Genomic DNA, 22,528 nt, shown 5'->3' with positions numbered 1-22,528 from the left:
AGCCAGGAGTGACCAAAGGCTCAAAGTATCTGATTACAGCCCGTCTGAAAATCCGCGCGGCGCGGCAGCTGACGAACCGTGGCGTGTCGGGCTTTTCCAGCTGCCGCTGTCCGTTCAAAGGGAGCCTTTGTTTAGGGGAAGTCGTAGAAACGGTTACTTTTTACAAGGACACGGATCAAGCCAGCTGCCTGCCTCCCAAGACGCAAAGCAGACGGAGCCGAAGACCCTGGGCTACCGACCCTTTGTTTAACGACTCTGGAGGAATCCCATTACAATCCATGGGGCGATCTGGGCTCGGTGGGCCGCGGCTGACGTGACCGATGCGTAAACGCAGACGTTAACAATTGGGTGTTTGTAAAGCTAAAACAAGGATTCGCACAAGGACGTTTCTCCAGCTTCCTTCTCGGCATTCCCTGACTCTTGCTTGTGGAATTTTTGGGTAAAACGGCCCCGGGTATGGTTATGCTTTGGGATGCCTTTCTGTCACCTTCCTTGTTTTTCTCAAGACCATTTTAAACGGGTTGTCAGCCACGTGAGGAATAGGGGGGGGAGGCGAGTTCGTGACGACCCGCGCACTAGCCAATCAGCACTGGCCATGCTCGACCGGATTCCGCAAGTGACTCGCAGAAACGGTTTTTCCTGAACTTGACTAGGGAAAGAAAACAGGGCTGCAACCCTCCACAAGGCCAGTCTCCAGCAACCCTTCCGTCTCATTTCCCAAAGCAAGAAGACTGTTGACCTACAACCCCGCATGGCTCATCCCAGCCCTGTGGGGTAGTCGTTGAGTACATTTCCACGGGTGAGCAAAATCTACACATTAGGAGAGCCCACTGCTAGGAACCTGCCACCGAAGTCGTAAGGGACAAGCCCAGAATATCGTACCTTCTCTCATTATCGTCCAGGTGGGCAAAGAGAACGTTCTTGGAGATGGCCTTCGCCAGAGCGGTCATGGTCTTATAGTCTTTGGGTATCACCTGGACAAGGGGAAGGAGAGAAAAAGGGAGAAGGGAGACATAATGGATTAGTATTGGATGTAACAACAGCTTAGATCATCCGAAGACAGAGAGCCAGCTTGGTGTAGCAGTTCAGTGGCTTCTAATCTGGCGAGCCAGGTTTGATTCCCCGCTCCTCCACGTGCAGCCAGCTTGTGGACTATTCACAGGTGTATTAGAACTGTTCTCAGAGAGCAATTCCGTCAGAGCGCCCTCCGCCTGGCCTACCTCACAGGGTGTCTGTTGTAGGGAGAGGAAGGGGAAAATGTTTGTAAGCCAAGTTTGATTTCCCCAGTCCTTCAACATGCAGCCAGCTGGGTGACCTTGGACTAGTCACAGTCCTGTTTGAGCTGTTCTCACAGAGCAGTCCTGCCAGAGCTCTCTCAGCCCCACCTCCCTCACAGGGGGTCTGTTGTGGAGAGAGGAAGGGAAGGCGATCGTAAGCCGCTTTGAGACACATGAGGCCTGCTCGGTGACCTCGGGCCACTCCCAGTTCTCTCAGAGCTCTCTCAGCCCCACCTAACTCACAGGGGAGAGTATGGGACGGTGATTGTAGGCTGCTTTGAGACTCCTTCTAATACTGAAAAACAGGGCATAGAAACCAACTCTTCTTCTAGACTGCCGTGGCTCCAAATTTTAATCCAGAAAAAAAGAGAGCATGTATTTGGCAAAGCATGGATTCATCTAGGAATTTTTTGTTTTTCTGAAAGCCTATCTGGACTGGTAGTAAAACATCTAATGGGAATATTAAGAACAGCTGAATAGGGAATAATTAAGTAGCTGGCAGGGCCTTGCAGGGCTTTATGTTTTGCAAATGTATCTTACGCTGCAAGATGCATTAATCTTCCGGATCGCTGTCGTGCATAAAGGGTGCCAGCCCGGCTGTTATTCAGATGGTGAGCCGACTCCCTCTCGATCTGACTCCCCATCTCAAAACCACATCTCCGTGTGACGGCTGTCGCTCGGAATTCACAGAGGTGGCCGTGCGAACGCTTCGCCACAGTCGGCACGGGGCGCAGCCGGATGGGAATGTGAAGCGATCAACGGCACGCCAAGATCGGCCCACACTCCTTAGACGAGCCGATCTGAACGTTTTTGAAACTGGTTTTCCACCCGGTTCACACGCGGAAGCACGCCATGGAAGAACGAAAGTTAAGACAGGCTTCGGGGTCGCCTGCAATATCACCAGATCGGTAACGCTCCTAAGCTAGTAACAGTTAGGGAGAATTAAACGCTTGCTGAGTGAGGTATTTGGGAAAGGTGTTTTGCGATTGGGGGGCCGCAACCAAGAAGGCCCTGTCCAGAGCACAAACCCACAAGCTCTGGAGCTGAGGGGGTGGAGCATCAGCACGCACGATCCCTGATCAAGGTACTCTGGGCAAGGCATCTGGGATCACAGAGACTACAGCGCAGAGTGTCTCTTTTCCCGGTCCTCCCAATGGATACAGCAAAACTGCTGAACCGATATTTAATTAGACCACCGAAGGAAGGCAGGCACAAGGAGTTTTTAGAAATTATTTAAAGGATACTTGTTTTCTATCAGGACTCCTGGAAACTACAGCTGGCAAGCCCTCTTTCGAGAAGAGGAAACAGGGATACCTAAATTTACTTACTTATTCTATTAGGAGAAGGAGAAGGAGAAAGAGAAGAAGGGTTGGTTTTTATACCCCACATTGAGAAGAGTCTCAAAGTGGCTCCCAAGCGCCTTCCTCTCCCCACAACAGACACACTGGGGGAGAGGGGAGGCTGAGAGAGCTCTAGGAGAACTGGGACTGCCCCAAGGTCTACCAGCTGGCTGCATGTGGAATAGGGAATAAAACCCAGTTCTCCAGATTAGAGGTCAACACTCTTGACCACGACACCAAGCTGGCTACCTGAAGGCGTCACCAAGCGGCTTCCAATCGCCTTCCCGTCCTCTCCCCACAATGGACTCCCTGCGAGGTAGGCTGAGAGAGCTCAGATAGGACTTATTCATTAGTCCAGCTGCAGGAAAACCACAAACTGCAAGCAGGACTCTAAAGAGATGGCGCAGAGAGACTTTTAAACAAAAGAAATCATGGAAACAAATCGCATGGCCAAGCCAACGGAGAGGTTTTCGATTGAGTGCTGACCTTTGTGACACGGATGGAAATACCTGCATGCCACCTCTCATCCCCTTCGGTCAGGTGCCGAAACAAGCAATTTATGACTCTTATCTGAAGGTCTCCGGAGACTGGTTACCTTCCTCACGTAGGACACGGCGTCTTCTTCGGTGTACACCTCGGCGCTGACTCCCCCCCGCCGACGCCGGACTTTGACCACGGGGTTGGGAGGTGGAGGGGAAATCTCGTCATCGTGAGAGTCCGCCTGGGAGCCCGACTTCTGCCAAGCCTGGATCTGTTTGCCTTCTTCCTGTCGGAGGGAAAGAGAAAGGGGGACATCTTTGTTCACTAGGACATCGGGATTGAAAAAGGGCACGCAAACCACACTCGGGGACACCTTGCGGGTTTTCTAAAATGGAAGGTTCTTGAGAGACACATCCCATAATCCCACGCAACATGCGCGGACTGCTTGTGGCTTCTCTGTGCTGAACGAAATGCACTCTGCCCATGTTCAGAGGCACATTTTGCTTGGGATCCCAGAGCTTCAAGTGTGACAGCCAGTCCAAGTTTGGAAGACGCTCGTAAAGGGAAGGGGGAGAAACGACCATACAAACTCCACCACGCTCGAGAATTAACCCGCTGTATTCACCTGTCCGAAAGCCTAATTCTTCAGCTCCAGGGACTGTTCAGTCTGACCTCCTCCTCCTCCTCCTCATCATCATCATATTTATTTCCCGCCACTCCCAGAACCAGCTCGTGGCGGGTTACAATTGTCCTTAAAACCCCAGTAAAAACCCCAGTAAAACATAAAGGTAAAGGTAAAGGTCTCCCCTGTGTGCAAGCACCGAGTCATGTCTGACCCTTGGGGTGACGCCCTCCAGCGTTTTCATGGCAGACTCAATACGGGGTGGTTTGCCAGTGCCTTCCCCAGTCATGACCGTTTACCCCCCAGCAAGCAAGCTGGGGACTCATTTTACCGACCTCGGAAGGAGGGAAGGCTGAGTCAACCTTGAGCCGGCTGCTGGGATCGAACTCCCAGCCTCATGGGCAAAGCTTTCAGATGGCTGCCTTACCACTCTGCGCCACAAGAGGCTCTTCCAGTAAAACATACAGGACATAAAAACATGACAAAACAGCATTGCAAAACATGGCGGTGCTACACAATCTCCCTTCCCTGGTGGGAAGAGAGGGCCATCGATAACCCATGGCCAAGGTGATTCTATGAATTGCTTCCTTAAAAATAAAAGAGCCCAAACAAGTTTCGAATGGAGCTGAGCAGAGAGTTAGGGCTCTGCAAGGGTACACGGGCCAGCTAGCATTAAAAAAGTGACAAAAACATACTCTGTAGTTTGCCTCACAGACCCTTCCGAGCGGAGACGAAACCCAGGACCGATTGCCCGCAGAGCAAAACCTTTGCCACAGAGTTTCGACTCGTACGCTTTGGTGCGTGAGTTTAGAACAGGACAGTGACTAGTCAAGTCCAGGATAAACCCCCAGCATCCGCCTTTCTTCAAGGGCCGCATATCTTGCCTGTTTCTCCTCAGGGGGTACTTCGGAGGTTCTTCTTTCTGCGAAAGCCACATGTTTACATGACTTCTTCGGAGGGAGTTCATTGGAGGTCTGGCTTTTTACGAGAGTCGCATGCCTCACCTGTATCTCTTGAGGGGTCCAACTGGGCGACTGTATTTTAATGAGAGCTGCCTGTCCCGCCTGTATCTCTGGAGGGATTCTTTCAGGCGACTGTCTTTTTACGAGAGTCGCCTGTCCCGCCTGTATCTCTGGAGGGATTCTTTCAGGCGACTGTCTTTTTACGAGAGTCGCCTGAACCGCCTGTATCTCTGGAGGGATTCTATCGGGCGACTGTCTTTTTACAAGAGTCGCCTGTCTCTCTTGAGGGATTGTATCGGGCGACTGTCTTTTTACGAGAGTCTCCTGAACCGCCTGTCTCTCTTGAGGGATTCTATCGGGCGACTGTCTTTTTACAAGAGCCGCCTGTACCGCCTGTCTCTCTTGAGTTCTATCGGGCGACTGTCTTTTTACAAGAGCCGCCTGTACCGCCTGTCTCTCTTGAGTTCTATCGGGCGACTGTCTTTTAACGCGTCTTGCCAGTCTCGCCTGTTTCTCTACAGGAGTTGCGCTGGGTGCCTGTCTTTCTAGGTGAGCCACATGTTTCGCCTGACTCCCTTTATGGGTTTCATTGGGCATTGGGCTTTCTTAAGAGCGCATCTCTTGGCCGCTTCTCTTTAGGGGTCTCATTGGGCGTCTTCTTAGCTGCCTGGTCAGGCACATGTCGGACACTGCCTATGATTCGGTCTTCAGGGGGAATGTCCCGGCAACCTATTGTGATGTCATTGCAAATCGCCTGAATTCTTCCGGAATTACAGCTGGGCTCCAGTCTATAAAGATCAGATGCCTTGAAAGAAATGGCTGCTTTGCAGGGGGGACGTTGGTATTTTGCCCTGCTGAGTTTCCTCCCCAGGTTCTAGGTTACTCAAATCTCCAGAAATTTCCCAGCCTATAGCTGTTAATTCAGAGAGGCACATCTCAAAAAGAAAGAAAGCCCCCCCCCACCCGATTATTTACTTATTTGAGGTTTTGCCCCCCACATTCTAGAGATTTGTGGCAGGTTACAATATTTATTTATTTATTTTAGATTTCTATACTGCCCATTTCTTTGCAGCTCTGGGCGGTTTACATTGAACATTATAATACAACTTACATGGAACGATATATAAAACCCCCACAAAACGTATATAATCCCATCTTGTCCCATAACAATGGCAACAGGACATTAAAAATAAGCAACCTGAACCAAGATTGGCAGCATAACTCCCCCCCCCTCCATGGCTGCATTTCCTGCAGCCATCCACCCCCAGGCAGGGTACAGTAGATGTCACCACGTAGCTTGAGGAGGGGCCTCGTTGTTCCTAGCCCTGACCTCAGACAAAGACCTGGTGGAACAGCTTTTTGCAGGTCCTGTAGAATGCTGATAGCTCCCTCGGGGACCCAAGCTCCCCTGGAGCTCATTCCAGCGGGTCAGGGCCAGACCAGAAAAGGCCCTGGCCTGAGTCAAGGCCAGGCATGCTTCCTTAGGGCCAGGGACCTCCATTAGGTTAGTGCCCGCAGAGCAGAGAGCCTTGCAGGGGGCATAAGGAGACAGGCGGTCCCTCAGATAGGTAGGGCCCAAGCCATGGATGGCCTTAAAAGGTCATCACCAGTACCTTAAACCTGATCCAGGCCAGAACTGGCAACCAGTGCAGCTGCCTCAGCACAGGCTGGATACGGGCCCTCCAAGGTGTCCCAGCGAGGACCCTAGCGGCTGCGTTCAGCACCAGCTGCAATTTCCAGGCCAGAGAAAAGGACAGGCCCACGTAGAGCACAGTCCAGGCTAGAGGTGACCGTCGCATGGATCAATGTGGCTAGAAATCCGACGGAAGGTCGGGCACTTGGAGCTTCGCCTGTCAAAGTTGGTAGAACGCTGTGTGAGCTACTGTCGTGGCCTGGACCGTAGAAAGGGAGGTGTCCAGAATCACCCCCAAATTCCCGGCTGAGGCCACCATCGCTATCTAGCTACCATAATCCAGTAGCCGTGGGTTCCCAGGTTCTGTGCTCTTAAAAGGGAGACCCCTCTAAGGCTCCCGAGGACACACGACTCCTTTCTGTCCCCTGTTGCACTGAAGACGGTCCCATTGTCCCCTCCCAGGTCTTTTCAGTGCTGCTGTTCCACTGACACGGCAATTTGGGAAGGGTGCGTCTACAAAATAGGATGAGCGGAGGAGGGAACAGCTCGGGTATCAGTGGCAGACATGTGGCTAATTATCATCTTCATCAGCCGGGTTGTATTTACACAGGAAATGAGTTACGGTTAGCTCATCGGGCGGTAGCGGGAGAAAGAGTAAGGTACACGAAACGGTTGTCCTAGTTTGATGGCGGCTGCCCAAAACGCTGAGAGCTTGTAAGAAAAACACATGATTAATATGTTGGTCGCCAGCGATTCTTGGGCCCATGCGACTGCATCAGCCCCTGAAAATGCTTTGGAGTGGTACCAGGGGTTATATAACGAGAAACCATCTCCTAAAGAATGCTGCAGTGAGTTCTTTGGGGCCAGGGATCACCAATCTGTTTGTGTGGATGGAAGGGTGTGGACAAGCAGACGGTCCTTCAGGTACGCAGGACTTATGGCCTTGAAGGTGAGTACAAGAACCTTCAACCTGATCCAGTACTCAACTGGTAAGCAATGCACGACTTTGGGCTTCTTTTGTCAAATAGGTCCAGTACGGTGACTGCCTTCCATAAGACTAGAATACCAATGAAATGGATAGGCAATCCATACAAGACTACAACACTACAAGGGAGATGTTGGGGATTGAACCTAGGGCCTTCAGTATGCCAGGCAGATGTTCTCCTACTGAGCCACAGCCCTTTCCCGTGTCTTCCGGGGTCTCAGCAGAGGTCTTCTGCATCCCTCACAATGCGATCTTGTCAACTGGAGATGTCAGGGATTGAACTTGGGACTTACTGCATGTCAAGAAATGGTTCTGCTGCTGAGCTACAGTCCTTCATGCCACTGAAGCCATAGCTCTGTCTCCTCTTCTTCCTGTCACATTTGCTTACTGAGTTGCCGCCAAGGGGCTAAAAGGGGCATCCCAGGTCTGGAGAGGTTGGAGGCCATTGGCTTAGGGGAGTCTGTGGTCCATTTTTTTAAATCCCCAGTGGGCATCTCCCAAGTTCTTGAGCATGCTCAACTGAGAGGGGATCTGATAACCATCTTCAAGTACTTAAAAGGCTGCCATGTAGAGGATGGAGCAGAGTTCTTCTCTCTTGCCCCAGAGGGACAGACCAGAACCAATGGGATGAAATTAATTCAAAAGAAATTCCATCTAAACATCCGGAAGGAGTTCCTGACAGTCAGTGCGGTTCCTCAGTGGAACAGGCTTCCTCGGGAGGTGGTGGGTTCTCCATCTTTGGAGATTTTGAAACAGAGGCTGGAGAGCCATCTGACGCAGAGGCTGATTCTGTGAAAGTTCAAGAGGATGGCAGGTGACAGTGGAGGAGCGAGAGGGTTGGGAGTGTCCTGCATAGTGCAGAGGGTTGGACTGGATGACCCGGGAGGTCCCTTCCAACTCTATGATTCTATGATCTCTGCCCTGAAATACCCAGTTGATTTCTTCTCGTTCCCCACTCCTCTGCCACTCTGTTTGGGCTTTCACGGTGCTCCCAAACAAATGTCTCGTCTCACCCTTACTGGGCCAAGGACAGTTTCCATGCTTCCCTAATGAAAAGAAGTTCTCAAGGACGGGTGGCCGAAATTCTTTGCATTCCAAAGCAACGCTCAAAAAGAACAGCTTTACCCAACAATACACACTTGCACCGTGCCCTCAACTCCACTGCATTTCGAACGGAGAGCATCAAAACACAGCACAGCAAATTTGTTGGGGGCAGCGAGAGGGGAAACCCAAGAATCTTAATAGCTCTGGCCGGATCACCGAGAGGCAAAAGATCACGGAACTAAAAACAGAGTTTCTCTGGCAGGGAAGGTAAACCATCCTACCATTATACCATCAATTATTACTATAGTATTACAGCAATAATTTGACCGCAGTCACCTGTAGGGCCTCCTTAGGCAGGTGCCAATTTCTAGTGAACAGAACAAGCTGTTCCCTTCCTGTCTCCGGTATGGTAATACTGAGATTCTGGGGATTGATCAGAGATGCACATGTCAAGGAGGGTCTCGGCAAGCAGAAGGCCCCAGCTTTCAATTTAGGGATACCGGGTCCTGCTTGGCCGCCAGTAAGGAATTAATATATCGGTTCGGGACGATCCAGATTGGGAAACTTCTGGAGATTTTGGGATGGAGCCTGGGGAGGACAGGAAATACAGTGCCCCAGAGTCCCCCCCCCAAAAGCATCGATTTTCTCCGGGGGAACGGATCTCTGTAGTCTGGAGATGAGCCGTCGGTCAGAGAGATTCCCCTGGAGGCTGGCATCCCGAGTTCGGTCCCCAGAATCTCCAGTTTGGCAGCAGGTGATGAGAAAGACCTGCCAGGGGCTCATGGGAACCGTAGTCCATGGACGTCTGGAGAGCCACAGTTTGGCCACCCCTGCCTTAGACGCCGGAGAGCCACCGCTGGTCAGAGCGGGCGATACCCACTTGGTTCGGTGCCAGGCCGCTTCACGCGTTCGAGAGGACTGAAAGGAAGCCCGGGACTTGCTACCAGTTTGGGCACAGTTTTAATCATGGAAAGCTGAAGTATAAACCGTCCGCAAATACATAAACCCAATGCAAACCGCGGCTCTCCTCCCTGCCCTTCACACTCCCCCAAGCCCCACGGCATGCACGTACATCCAGGTCTCTCCGGATGCTGCAAAGGTGCCCGTATACATTTATATATGTTAAAAAGCGACCTAAACGTCCCCGAAAGAAACAGGTGACCGTGACCGTACCTCTAGAACGGCAGTTAAGGCTCGCTGCCCTACCAAATCGACCATGCTTCGGGATCCACACGGCCCCCGAGAGGCAGCCCCGGGAGTCATCCGCTTCGGACAGGAAAGTTTCTCACGCGCACCTTGAGGGCGGCTGCCAAACGCCCGCCAGGTGCGTCATCGCGAAACCCGCCAGTGAGGGTGCCTTCTTCCACGGCTCCTCAATCCACGCGGAGGCTTCGCAGTCTTTGGCACTCAGCTGGCTCAAAGCAGTCCTCAGTAGACACGCTGGGCTGCTGCGGAGGCTTCCCCCCCCACCCCTCCTTTTGCCTTTCCAGAGGCTCCGACAGCAGCGCTGAGAATCCAGCCTGCTCCCAGAGAGACGGCTGAATAAAGACTGATTTTGTGGCAGAGCAGAGAGAGCTCTCGTGCGCACCAAGCTCCGGCCTGACCTTGCCACACCGACACGGTGATTACTTCTGCCACAAATGCTATTGTCTTTCCTTCCTTCCTTCCTTTCCTTCCATCCTTTCTTCCTTCTTTCCTTCCTTCCTTCCTTTCCTTTCCTTTCCTTCCCTTCCCTTCCTTCCTTCCTCCTTCCTTCCTTCCTTCCTTCCTTCCCTCCCCTCCCCCTCCCCTTCCCCTTCCCTTCCTCCCTCCCTCCGTCCTTCCTTCCTTCCTTCCTTCCTTCCTTCCTTCCTTCCTTCCTTCCTTCCTTCCTCCTCCCTCCCTCCCTCCCTCCCTCCCTCCTTCCTTCCTTCCTTCCTTCCTTCCTCTCTGCCACTGTCTTTCATAGATCCTACAGACTGTCTGCAAAGGTTCCCAGGCTTTGAAAGACTTTTTTAATCTCTGCCCCGTCCCCAGTCTTGCTTTCTTCCCACATTGGTGTCCATTTTCCCCGTTTGCTTCTCCTCTTTCTCGATGTGTGGAGGGCATCTTAGCCCTTCCTCTGACCAAGATGCTTCAAACCAGCCCCCACCGGCGACTGTTCTCCCTCTTGCCGACGGAAGAAAGGGGAACCGGGAAGTTTAAAAAAGAAAACGCGGACGGAAAAATCAATGGCGATTAAAAAATGGACGAGAAGCCACCGGCCAAGGGGATCACCTCTGAGTGGCAAGGTCAAAAATATGTCTAGGAGAATCAGGCAGCTTTAGAACTAAATATATTCTTAAAAAAACATGAGTTGCCACATGGTCCCTTTTAGAAAAGAGACCTCTTTGCTACCAGCCCTCTTGGCTGCAGATGTGGCCCGGCCGATGTGAAGCTCAAGGTTGAACAGTCGGGACTGGCTGCTGTCAACACAAGAATTTATGGCTTGGGTAGAGGTGTTTCAAAAGCCATCATCGGTACATTCCTGGGGTAAAACGACACACTCACACGCACTCAGGGGAGCGGAAGCAGGAAGCCAACCTTAGAAGGTGCAAGAAGTAGACCAGGGGTAGTCAAACTGCAGCCCTCCAGATGTCCATGGACTAAAATTCCCAGGAGCCCCTGCCAGCGAATGCTGGCAGGGGCTCCTGGGAATTGTAGTCCATGGACATCTGGAGGGCCGCAGTTTGACTACCCCTGAAGTAGACCTTTTACAGCAGTAGCCCTTTAAATAATGACCCTGCTGCCCCACCGTGGCATGCCAAGGCACCCTCTCCAGAACTCAAGTAAACACCTCTCACCAACCTTATTAAAAAAAAAAAAAAACTGTTGCCGTGACAACAAGCTATCATGCTTTACCAAAATGGTGTGTGTGTGTGTGAATTCATACGTGAAGAGTAATTGTAAGTTTGGGGTGCGGAGTCTTTATTTCTGACCATACTTAGTACATGAAGCTATGCTGATGATAAAAACCAGTAAACCTTGTGCAAACCGGGAGGGAGGGAGGGAGGGAGGAAGGAAGGGAGGGAGAGGGAGGGGAGGGAGGGAGGAGGGAAGGAGGGAAGGAAGGAAGGAAGGAAGGAAGGAAGGAAGGAAGGAAGGAAGGAAGGAAGGAAGGGAGGGAGGGAGGGAGGGGAGGGGAGGAAGGAAAGGAGGGAGGGAGGGAGGGAGGGAGGGAGGGAGGGAGGGAGGGAGGGAGGAAGGAAGGAAGGAAGGGAGGGAGGGAGGGTGGAAGGGAGGGAGGGAGGGAGGGAGGGAGGGAGGGAGGGGGAGGAGGAAAGGAAGGAGGAAAGGAAGGAAGGAAGGAAGGAAGGAAGGAAGGAAGGAAGGAAGGAAGGAAGGAAGGAAGGAAGGAAGGAAGGAAGGGAGGGGAGGGAGGAAAGGAAGGAAGGAAGGAAAGGAGGGAGGGAAAGAGGGAGGGAGGGAGGAGGGAGGGAGGGAGGGAGGAGGAAGGAAGGAAGGAAGGAAGGAAGGAAGGAAGGAAGGAAGGAAGGAAGGAAGGAAGGAAGGAAGGAAGGAAGGAAGGAAGGAAGGAAGGAAGGAAGAGATTGAGGTAAGGGAGGGAGGGAGACATATATTTAGATACTTGTAAAATCCCTTATATTGATCCCTAGACCAATAACTTTTGGCTGATTCCACTGAAAAGCAATAAATCTGAGATGAGTTCTGGCAATATACAAATCTTATCCGTGCAGTTTGGGTATGTGATTCATGCAGGCCAATCTCTGCTGGACGCTGCAGACGTTGGGTAAACATCCCTGTGGGAAATGGCCCTGCAGAGGCCCTCAAATCCTTCCTGTGTAGGCCTACGGATTCCTTTGTTGTCTTGTATATAGGGCCATTGTCTTTTAAGGGGCAAGGTGAGCCGGAAAGCAACCAAACAAAAGAGTAAATCCCTGCCCCAAGGAGCTTACAATCTAACTTCCAACCATGGGGAAAAAGGAAACTCAGGGGAACAAGAAAGAGGGACATGAGAGAAGCATGTAAACACATGACCCAAAGGAGAGCATGTACTGACCTACGGTCAGTAGTGACCAGAATGCAGGGCAGGGAGATCCGGGTTCAAATCTCTGCAAAGTTTAGCAGATGATCTTACACCAGTCCCGCTTGCTCGCTAAGCCTACCTCCGAGGGTCGTTGTAGGGATAAAATGGAGGTGGGAAGAGCCCTGCCATTCCACCCTCACTGCTTTGGCTATGTAACGATTGTGGGGGAAAGACGGATTCTCCCTAGGGCTGTATGATCAATCAGGAGGCCCTCATTTTAGAAGAAGAAGAAGAAGAAGAAGAAGAAGAAGAAGAAGAAGAAGAAGAAGAAGAAGAAGAAGAAGAACTTTTCACTACCCGAAGGAGACTTAAAGCGGCTTACAGTCGCCTTCCCTTTCCTCTCCCCACAACAGACACCCTGTGAGGTGGGTGAGGCTGAGAGAGCCCTGAGATTACTGAAGAAGAAGAAGAGTTGGTCCTTATATGCCACTTTCCCCTACCCGAAGGAGGCACAAAGCGGCTTCCAATCACCTTCCCTTTCCTCTCCTCTTTTACCCCCCATCACCACCTTTAACATGAGGGGATATTCTCCAGCAGATCCACCTGAGTCTTCTCTTGGGCAGCTCCTCCAAGGATGGAGGTAGGGGTGGGGGGTGGGGGGGTCTTTCCCATCATCCTTCCATCTGCTGACCTCCTCTGTCCCTCACTCAGAGGCAAACAGGAGACCTAAAGCAACGCTATGGATTTTGTATTATAACGTTCCGGGAAGAACTTCAACCGCAAACGCAGGCCCATTAAGAACCACTTAAGGGCTCTCCGGGCGTCATCGGCTGCCCGACGTTCCAGAGCAAGTTCCAAATTCACTCTGCCCGGCCCCCACTCCGTTTCTTTTCAGCAGGTTTGCCCTTTGAAAGCCGAGGAAAGGACGGCCAACAGGACCGTCCCAAACAGAGCTACAGCCTCCAGCCCCAGGGGTGCCAGGGGAGAACTGGCCGGAGAACTGACGCCCGGGAGGCAGAGAGAAACTGCTTCCGTTCTCCGGCAATTCCTTAATGTCCCCAGCTGGTCACTGGATCTAACAGTAAGCCAAAAACACAAGTAGCAGGAGCTGTCTCTAGTGAAGGCTTTCTCAGCCAGGGTTTTGCGAAACCCTGGGGTTTCTTGGCGGCCTTGGAAGGGTTTCCCGAATGTATTATATATATTTTTTAATGTATTAAACATTGATTGGGTGGTATATCAGAGGCCCACAGACTACAATTCCCATGCAGCCCCTGGCAACATGAAAATTGTACTCCATGGACATCTGGAGAGCTACTGTTGGGCCACTGTTTGACATATATTTTTTATTATTTATTTATTTATTTATTGGCTTTATATCCCGCCACTCCCGTAAGGCTCGTGGCGGGTCGCAATTGATAAAAACCTCCTTAGAACTCCTAGTACAATAAAACCCATCTAAAACCCAACAGCCCTCAACCAATCCGAGCGCTACAGCCCAGTATCTCGCAGAGGAAAAACCAATCAGTTAGCCAGGTTGACTTCCCCCCTCCCCAAAAAAAGGCCAATGATGGGTCTTGAGGGGATGGGAAGGAGAGAAGCCCTGGATGACTCTGCTTCCCAACCATATTCTGCAAGATCAAACCATTTTGGGGGGTTTCTCAAAGCCTGAAGAATGTTTCAGGGGTTTCTCAATGGTAAAAAGTTGGGAAAGGCCGCTCTAGTGGCCTAAGGGCCCCCCAAATGCACCAGAATAAAGGGGAGAAAACTGTAAATATTCCAGGAACATCCTTGAGTAGATGAATGTTAATTAACGGGGGCGGGGGGAGAGAGAGAGAGAAGGGAAGATTCACTTTCTCAAACCCATCTTGGGAGCAAAAAGAATCCCGAAGGTGGGAGGAATGTGTCCAGCTTCCTTTCCAAGAAGGTTGGCGTATTCAGCGTCTCCTAAAGTGGGGGACCAGGGCCTTCGCAGGCCGCAGAAGAGCAGCTGGAGAATCAATGCAAGGCCTCGGCTGGGCCGGAAGAAGCATAGCCCCGCAAGGAGGATTATCATTCCTTGCATTTCTCTCCCGCATTCTCAGACCAACGGGGCTCCTGATATGGTTCTGAAGCAGATTTGAAAACATCTCTATACACACGAGTGGCCGAAAGAGATACCAGGAAGGTGGGCTTCTGTGTAGGCCGAAGGCATGCCCGGTGGGACAGCCCTGTAGGAATTCAAGCCACAGGCCCGGGGCCAAGAGACGTAGGTCAATCCAAGACCTTTTGCCAGCCACAGCGTTCGCACCGCAAGGAACGTGGGGCTTTCCCAACACATCCCAGGCTCCAGTTGCTCCCCAAAGCGATTCTGAGCCGGAGCAGATCTCTCTAGAGGAACCTAAATCCACCGCTCCGTCCCACCGTCAAGGACACATCATTCCCGTGTCCGGTTGATTGTCAACTCAACAGGACACACTGTGGTGCCAGCTGGTGGGATTCTGGCACCTTTTTTCTTCCACCTCCCTGGAGGAGAAGGACCTTCAGAGGGGCCTGAAAGGAGTGCCAAACATGAACCAGTGGCCTCCATCAGAGGTGGCTTGGAGCTTCCCACCATTTTGGAACTCCCCATCTCAGGAGTCTACAGCAGCCCCTAGCTCCGGGTTGGTCAAACTATGGCTGGCAAGGGCTCATGGGAATTATAGTCCACGGACATCTGGAGACCCAACGTTTGGCCAAGCCTGCTCTGGCTGTTATCAGAATGCAAAAAGGGCCTGTTGCGTCTTAATTATTAGAAAGTTTGTTTTTTTTTCTGATGGCGAGGGCTCTTCGTAGATGGAATATCCTGCCTCAGAGGGTGGCGGAGTAGCCTTCGTTGAAAGTTTTTAGGACGAGATTGGATGAGCGATGTTTTTAAGGCCTCAAGAAGGTGGTGGGGGCTGGACTGGATGGCCCTTTGGGGTCTTTTCCCCCTCGGTGTGATCCCGATTCTGAATCACGCGCAAGAAGGTGAGTTGTTCTTTTGATCAAATTAACTCCACGAGATGCTTTCTTTCGTTTCGGGGAGCCAGCTCTGCCGAGAGTGGCAGGCAATAAATTCTAACAACAACAACAACAACAACAGCAACAACAACAGCAACAACAACAACAACTTAATGTTCCGGATAAAGGAAACGTCTTGCCCTGATGACAGCTCTATATTCTTTCTACCTCCTGCACAATCTGAGGGTACACAGTTATCAGGAGCAAGGTACATAGATTACCAGGAGCAAGGTTCACAGATTATGAAGCTTTCTGCTTCCCAAACATTTTTGATCGCCAAGAGGTTTGAGAAAATGCATGAGGCAATTCATTGACTCAAGGACCGATCCGTTTTTAACTCTTGTCCTGCAAACCAGTGGTCCCCAACCTTTTTATCCCCGGGGACCACTCAACGCCGGAGACCACTCACCGGGGACCACTCAACGCCTTTTACTGAGGCCCGGTGTGTGTGTGTGTGGGGGGTAGTTTACTCCTCTACTCTCAACCACTGCCCTAACGCTCTCTGATCGCTATGGTAATGTTTAAACATCCCTTCAAAATAAGATACAGACACGCCACAACAATGAAGTGTGTTGTAAAGGGCCGGGGGGAGGGGATGAAGTAAAGGGCCGGGGGGGGGAGAAGGTGTCCTTCGGGGCCCACCTCCAATTAGTCGAAGGACCACATGTGGTCAGCGGCCCACAGGTTGGGGATCGCTACTGCAAACGATTACCCTAGGAACAGTGAATTTGCTCCTTGTAAATTAGGGGGGCTCATATTCTCTAGCCTGCCTTCCTTCCCAGTCTATGCAATTAGACCCTTGCAAAGTTTTCCTGATTATCTACACGTAGCAGGGTAGAGTCACAGCCACGGCAGGTAAGGGAACATCTAGGCCTGGGGTGGGCAAACTGTGGCTCTCCAAATGCCCATGGACTACAATTCCCATGAGCCCCTGGCTCATGGTGAATGTAGTCCACGGAAATTTGAAGAGTCACAGTCTGGCTACCTTTGGAGTCTAGCGAACCTTACAATTTTGCTGGTCGTAAAAATGCCACTTTACTCAAACTTTGTTCTAATCCGTATTGGAGAGAGGTCATGAAAGGCTAGAGCATGGCTCCGTGCTTGTAAGCTCAAAGACATGAGTTTTGTGGCTAAATACGTCGCTGTCTTTTTAACTCTCGGTTCCACGTAAAATATCTAGAAACATCCTGCTGCCCAAGGCTATCTACCAAAGGGCTTCTAGGCTTGAAGGGAACCAGGAGCTGTCCAAGGTGCTGACCCCCGTCTGACCCAACTGTGCCACCGACCCACCCCAGCCTGGCCCAGTAGTCTCCCCTTGTCCCCCCACCACCGCAGGAAGCTCACATCTTCCTAAAATATTGTCGTCGTCCTCCGCTGTGACCACTAAGGTTTGAGCGGTTGGCCCAGCCCTAAACTGGCCTAGTCCCTGGCTTTTCCGTTCGGGTTTAGCATGAAGCAAACGTCGGGATTCTCATGGGGGAGGAAAGCGGTCGTTTGGTTGAGTTTGCGGAACAGGGCGACTTGCAGAAGGCCGGGATTCCGCAAGGCACAGAAGCGGAAGAGAGCAGAAGGCAGGGCAGGGTTGCTTGCCTGACTGAGCATCCAATTTCTGGTGGGGTGCCTATTAGTGGGGTTTTTGCACTAAAAGGTGGTATGAGGAAACCCTGACCTCGTCCTACAAACCACTTCTTACATACTAAGCGCCTGCATGGGGTTACTTAATGCGGATGGGTTGTGCCTTGACTGTTAAGAGATCCTTGAGTAGGCGCTCTTCTTTTGTAAATTGAGGACATGTCAGAGACCATAGACTGTATCAGGGGTGGCCAAACTGTGGCTCTCCAGATGTCCATGGACTACAATTCCCATGATCCATATATATATATGGACTACTAAGGTATGGCATGGAAGCTAACTGTTTCCAAGGTCAGATCTAGGTGCCCAAGATACAAAGCAAGAGGGGCGGCCATTAGGGGAGGGCTAGCCTCTGACCCACAGGCAGAGGTTTCACAATCCACTTTTGCTTCCCAGCCCACAAGTGTGGGAAACATAGCTGTAGTGGATAGACTGGCGGGGTGGGACCACGGGAGACCCCAATTCAAATCCACTGCCACAGAAACTTGCTGGGTGATCTTGGGTCAGCTGCGTACTCTCGTCTTAACCTGCCCCACAGGATAAAGCCGAGGAGAGGAGAATGACGTGAACTGCTCCATGGAAAAAGGCAGAATATCAATCCTTATAGCCATGGTTCCTCTATATATTTGTGAAACAGCCTGGTGGGCGGAACGTCTCTGGCTGTCCAAGTTAAAATAGGGCCTGATTGGCCCTGCCCCTGCAGCTCCCGCCCTCCATCCCTGGACTCTAGCCTCTTTGCTTTCAGACACACCTCAGTGCCTGGAGCCAGCAGCAGGTAAGAGGAAAAGGCCCTGGGCAAAGGGTCGTGGTGGAGGGCTTGCTAACAAGGGCTTCCTGGCCTGCTAAGCAGGGCCTGCTAACGAGGGCCTCCCGGCCTGCTGACTGCCTGCTAAGGAGCTCTGTCCCGGGCCTGCTAACGAGCTGGCCAGCCTCCGTCCGCTGCAGCCCAAAGCCACCTTACGCTGCCTGGCCGGGGCCCAGGGGAGGGGACCCTTCCAAGGCCCGTTCTTAGGAACGGGCTTTGAAGCTAGTAAATACATAAATGCAAAACCAGAAGTTGTCTCTTAATGGGTCACACTCGCCAGTCTACCACGGTTAGAGCTCTTGGCTCCATCTGGCAGCAGCTCTTCCAAAGAGATCTCCGACAGCTTCTGCTAATCAACGCCAGGGATCGAATCGGGGACCTCCTGCCCGCTAAGCAGATGCTCTGCCATTGAGTCACGGCCCCTCTCCCAAACCCACACAAATTCTATTAATAAATCTAGTGGTTATTTTGGACACGTGGGGGGAGAGGGAGGGAACTTCCTTGGAAGAATTCCGCACAAAGATGCCGCTCAGACATTAAAATATATTTGGAAAAGATCTCTTTCCACCAGCCGACCTAGTAGACATCACTAATCGCAACCTTAGAACAGCTTTTATTAATATTTTATTTATTTATTATTCGATTTCTATACCGCCGTTTGCCGTAGCCTCGCAGCGGTTTACACATAGAATCCTAAAACAATAAAACCCCGATAAAATCCCCATTAAAATAACAATGGCGACCATAATCTCTAGGAAACCCTCCTTGTTCAGGGTGGGGCATGTTTACGTTTTCAGTCAGTGCCAATGGCCATTTGAGCTGGTCGTTGTGATCGAAAGCCAAAGACGCAAGGCCACTCCACTTGCAGAACTCTGGTTCCTGAGGACTAACACCGTTACATCCCCGACTGCCCACTTGATGGAGACCCTGGGGCCAAATTTCTTAGAATCATAGAATCCTAGAGTTGGAAGGGACCTCCTGGGTCATCTAGTCCAACCCCCTGCACTATGCAGGACACTCACAACCCTCTCGCTCATCCCCTGTCACCTGCCACCCCCTTGAACCTTCCCAGAATCAGCCTCCCCGTCAGATGGCTCTCTAGCCTCTGCTTAAAAATCTCCAAAGATGGAGAACCCACCACCTCCTGAGGAAGCCTGTTCCACTGAGGAACCGCTCTAACTGTCAGGAACTTTTTCCGGGTGTTTAGACAGAATTTCTTTTGAATTAATTTCATCCCATTCGTTCTGGTCCGTCCCTCCGGGGAAAGAGAGAACAACTCTGCCTTGTTCTGCTTTATGCAAATAAAATTTATTCATTCATTCATTCATAGGACATCAAAATATCTGGATTCCCCCACCCCCTCCCCTTAATCAGTGCCCACAGTTATTTGGGAAAGGAAACTCACTGACCTTCTCCAGTTTCTCGAAATGTTCTCGCAAGAACTTCATGGGACGGTCAGGCTTGGCTATGCAGAGGTTGACGATGCATTCTTTGAGGATCTGCTGGATGTTGTGCTTCTGAACATACAGCTCACAGCCCTTCAGGCTCTCGTCCTCTTCCATGTTGCAAGAGGAGGAGGCGGCCATCTTGAAGCCTGGCAAAAACCCTGGAAGGCAGAAGAACGTGAGTTCAGCGGAGCAACGACTGGACAGAAAACCAGCCCTGACAAGGGAGGCTGACTCCTTCCGTCCAAGACCAGCTGGGTCCTTCACCCTTGTCTGATTATGCCAGCGAAAAGAAAGGCAGGGGGAAAAAAAATCCAAACTCCTAAAAAGTCTCAAATAGCCAACTAGTATATCATGTCGGATGTTGTTTTGTAGTCATCCTAAGTCCATGAGCGTAGAAAGGGTGTAACTCACCAACAGGTTCTTCACTACAAAGGTAACATAAGCCACCTTGAACAAAAAGGTACGGTGGGATATATATGGTTCAATAAATAAGGAAAATGATAGGGTTACCAAGCACAACGGGATAAGGACATCAGAAGAGCCCTGCTGGATCAGATCGGGGGTTCATCTAGTCCAGCATCCTGTCTCACACAGGGGCCAACCAGTTCCCCTGGATGGTCAACAACAGGGCAGAGAGGACAAGGCCTTCCCTTAAAAAGAACATCAGAAGAACCCTGCTGGATCAGACCAGGGGTCCATCTAGTCCAGCATCTCGTCTCACACACTGATCAACCAGTGTCAATGGAGGGCCAGCAATGGGGCATAGAGGCCAAGGCCTTCCACTGATGAGAAACAGAAGAACTCTGCTGCATCAGACCAGTGGTCCATCTACTCCAGCATCCTGCCTCACATAATGGCCAACCAGTTCCTCTGGATGGTCCAACAATAGGGCAGAGAGGCCAAGGCCTTCCCCTGAGAAGGACATCAGAAGAGCCGTACTGGATCAGACCAGGGCTCCATCTATTCCAGTTCCTCTGGAGGGCCAACAGCAGGGCAGAGAGGCCGAGGTCATTAAAAGGACATCAGAGGAGCCCTGCTGGATCAGACCAGGGGTCCATCTAGTCCAGCATCTTGTCTCACACAGGGGCCAACCAGTTCCTCTGGAGGGCCGACAACAGGACACAGAGGCCAAGGCCTTCCTCCTGGCTGTGGGATTCAGAGGCTTAGTCCCTCTGAATGTGGTGGTTTCCCCCAGCCACCCCCAGCACCGCCTATCTAATTTCCTTCTATTTTTCAGCACGGATTTTAAAACACACTCGGATTTTTAATGACAGATTAGAGAGTCCCAGATTGCTATAAACTATCTCGTCCTTAGATTGCAGGAATCTGTCATCTACCTCCTGCAGCTGATGTTTTAGATTTGCGGAATACTGAAGCCTTGTGAGATTTACATCATTTACATATATAAAGGCCACCAACTAATTGATTCAAATCTTTGCATATGATTCATGGCCTCATCCTAAACCAGCTAGGACCTCCTCTGCCATACATGGGAGTTCCCAAATCCAAGAACCCTTAACCCTCCAGATTTCTGCAGTGGGAGGAACTCTCTCGAGAATGTCACCAAGGGGAGAAAAAAAACAGGAAAAGACAAAGAAAATAAAGGCATTTTAAGACTTCATCCTCAAGTCCTAGATGGAAAAAGGAACTCGTGTCTGGAATTTGCAACAGTTGGGTTAAGGATCTGAGGGCATGAGAACCAAATTTGGTAAGTGTGCCATTTCTGATGTCTCTTGTCATAATAAGTACAGATCCGAAATATCGGCCAAACGTAGATACATCACTGGGAGAGGACCTGAAATGAGGGACTTGGCAGGGGGGGCAGTAAAAACGATGAACAAGAATCACCGTTAAAGAAAGAACAAAACAAAACAGAGGCACACTCCCCCCTCAAGCGGACTCTTCCCCGGGAGCAACGCAATTAAAACCGGGACGGACGTGAAAACAGAGAATCTCTGAGCTGTCCTTACAAGTGGGGAAAGCTGTGAAAAAAACGGGGAAGCTTTCAGCTGTAAAGAGAGATGTGGTCGTCGTCCCCCTTTTCGGAAATATCGGCTGCCTCTGCCACCAGCTTTGGGAGGAGCAGGAGTTTCGAACCCCAGAGAGGTACCATTTTGAACGGGAGACGTGCCAGCTCCCGGAGCAGATGGCCGGACTGCCTCCGAACGGCTTCATCGGGAGAGCATCCCTCTCTCTTTCTCTCTCTCTCCAAGGAGGAGGAGGAGGAGGAGGAAGGGAGAAAGATTCCAGCTCCTCCATCCCAGTCACTTTTGGTGCTGGCTTCAACGATCAGCCATTGTTGCTAGGGGAAGAGCGAAGGAGGAAGGATGGGAGGAGGGAAGGAGGGAGGGAGAGGAGGAGAGATGTCAGAGACCACAGAAAGCGGGGGGGGGGGGGCAACACAGTGGGGCTAGGGCAGGGGAGGTTAGGTGCACGGAGAAAGAAGACTATTTAAATACCTGGCTTTTCGGAGCGGAGTCAATCGGGTAAAAAAACCTCTTCTTCCTTGGCTGCTTGTTATTCTCCGAGGATGCCCCCTTCCTCTTCCTCCTCCTTCGGCCGCTGCCGGGTTGGACCGCCTCCCCTCGCCTCCTCTTGCTTGCTTAGCGGGAAGAGGGGAGACAGCCTTGCACAAAAGACAGCCTTGCCAGTTGAGCTACCTTCCCCACACACGCACCGCTCCCCCTCCCCGGCGATGTCTCCCCCCCCCCACACACACACACGCACGCACACACACACACACACCCTCGCACACAAAGCGTTAAGGCTCGGCTAAGGCACCAGCCGCAGAGTTCCCTCCACAGGAAGTTTCCGGAGGCTTGTCAGTCACATCGCTGAGCTCGGCCCCCCTCCTGCAGGGAAAACACACGGACGCAACGCAACGGGGAGGCTGCCCTGGGCCCTGTGGGATGCTGGTGGTGACGTCAATCACGGGGCACAGAGATCAGCCAGCCAAAAGGGGACACACAGTCACACACACACACACATACACACACACACACAGAGAACAGCCATAAATTGTGCAGGGGAGATATCAGTCTCTGTGCAGAGGGAATGAAGCTTGCCTGTGGGCAGCTCGGAAGGACCTCAGCAGGGTCCACGGTCCACTCCTCGTAGCAGCCATTTTCTCCAGGGGGCACGGGGATGCATTGTAATTCTGGGAGGGGTCTCCAGACCCTGCCTGGAGGCTGGCAGCCTCGGTGATGGAGCCCCTACGGTCAGGTGTTCGGCCTCCAGGTGAGGCCTGGGGATCTCACAGAATTAAAACCGCTCTCC

The 22,528-nt window shown here is 51.6% G+C and overlaps 1 protein-coding gene across 3 annotated transcripts in view; it reads right to left on the bottom strand.

Annotated features, from left to right (window-relative positions):
• The window catches only part of LOC143827051 (cAMP-dependent protein kinase type I-beta regulatory subunit), a 95,900-nt gene extending 73,964 nt beyond the window's left edge, over positions 1-21,936 (bottom strand). The window contains exons 1-4 of one of the 3 annotated variants that reach the window (XM_077316229.1): positions 21,712-21,936; positions 19,214-19,410; positions 3,213-3,383; positions 883-974 (exon numbers count right to left, since the gene is read on the bottom strand). In XM_077316229.1, the coding sequence (XP_077172344.1) occupies positions 883-974; positions 3,213-3,383; positions 19,214-19,390 (440 nt within the window). In that variant the 5' untranslated portion in view covers positions 19,391-19,410; positions 21,712-21,936. Of the gene's footprint in view, positions 1-882; positions 975-3,212; positions 3,384-4,603; positions 5,395-19,213; positions 19,411-21,711 lie in introns of those variants that run through there. The other 2 variants (XM_077316227.1, XM_077316228.1) reach the window with 2 other exon arrangements.
• Positions 21,937-22,528: the final 592 nt, after the last annotated feature.

This window comes from Paroedura picta, chromosome 17 (assembly GCF_049243985.1).
Source record: "Paroedura picta isolate Pp20150507F chromosome 17, Ppicta_v3.0, whole genome shotgun sequence".
NCBI lineage: Eukaryota > Metazoa > Chordata > Lepidosauria > Squamata > Gekkonidae > Paroedura > Paroedura picta.
Note: the sequence above shows the minus strand (reverse complement) of the source record. Positions and strands in the feature narration are given on the sequence as shown.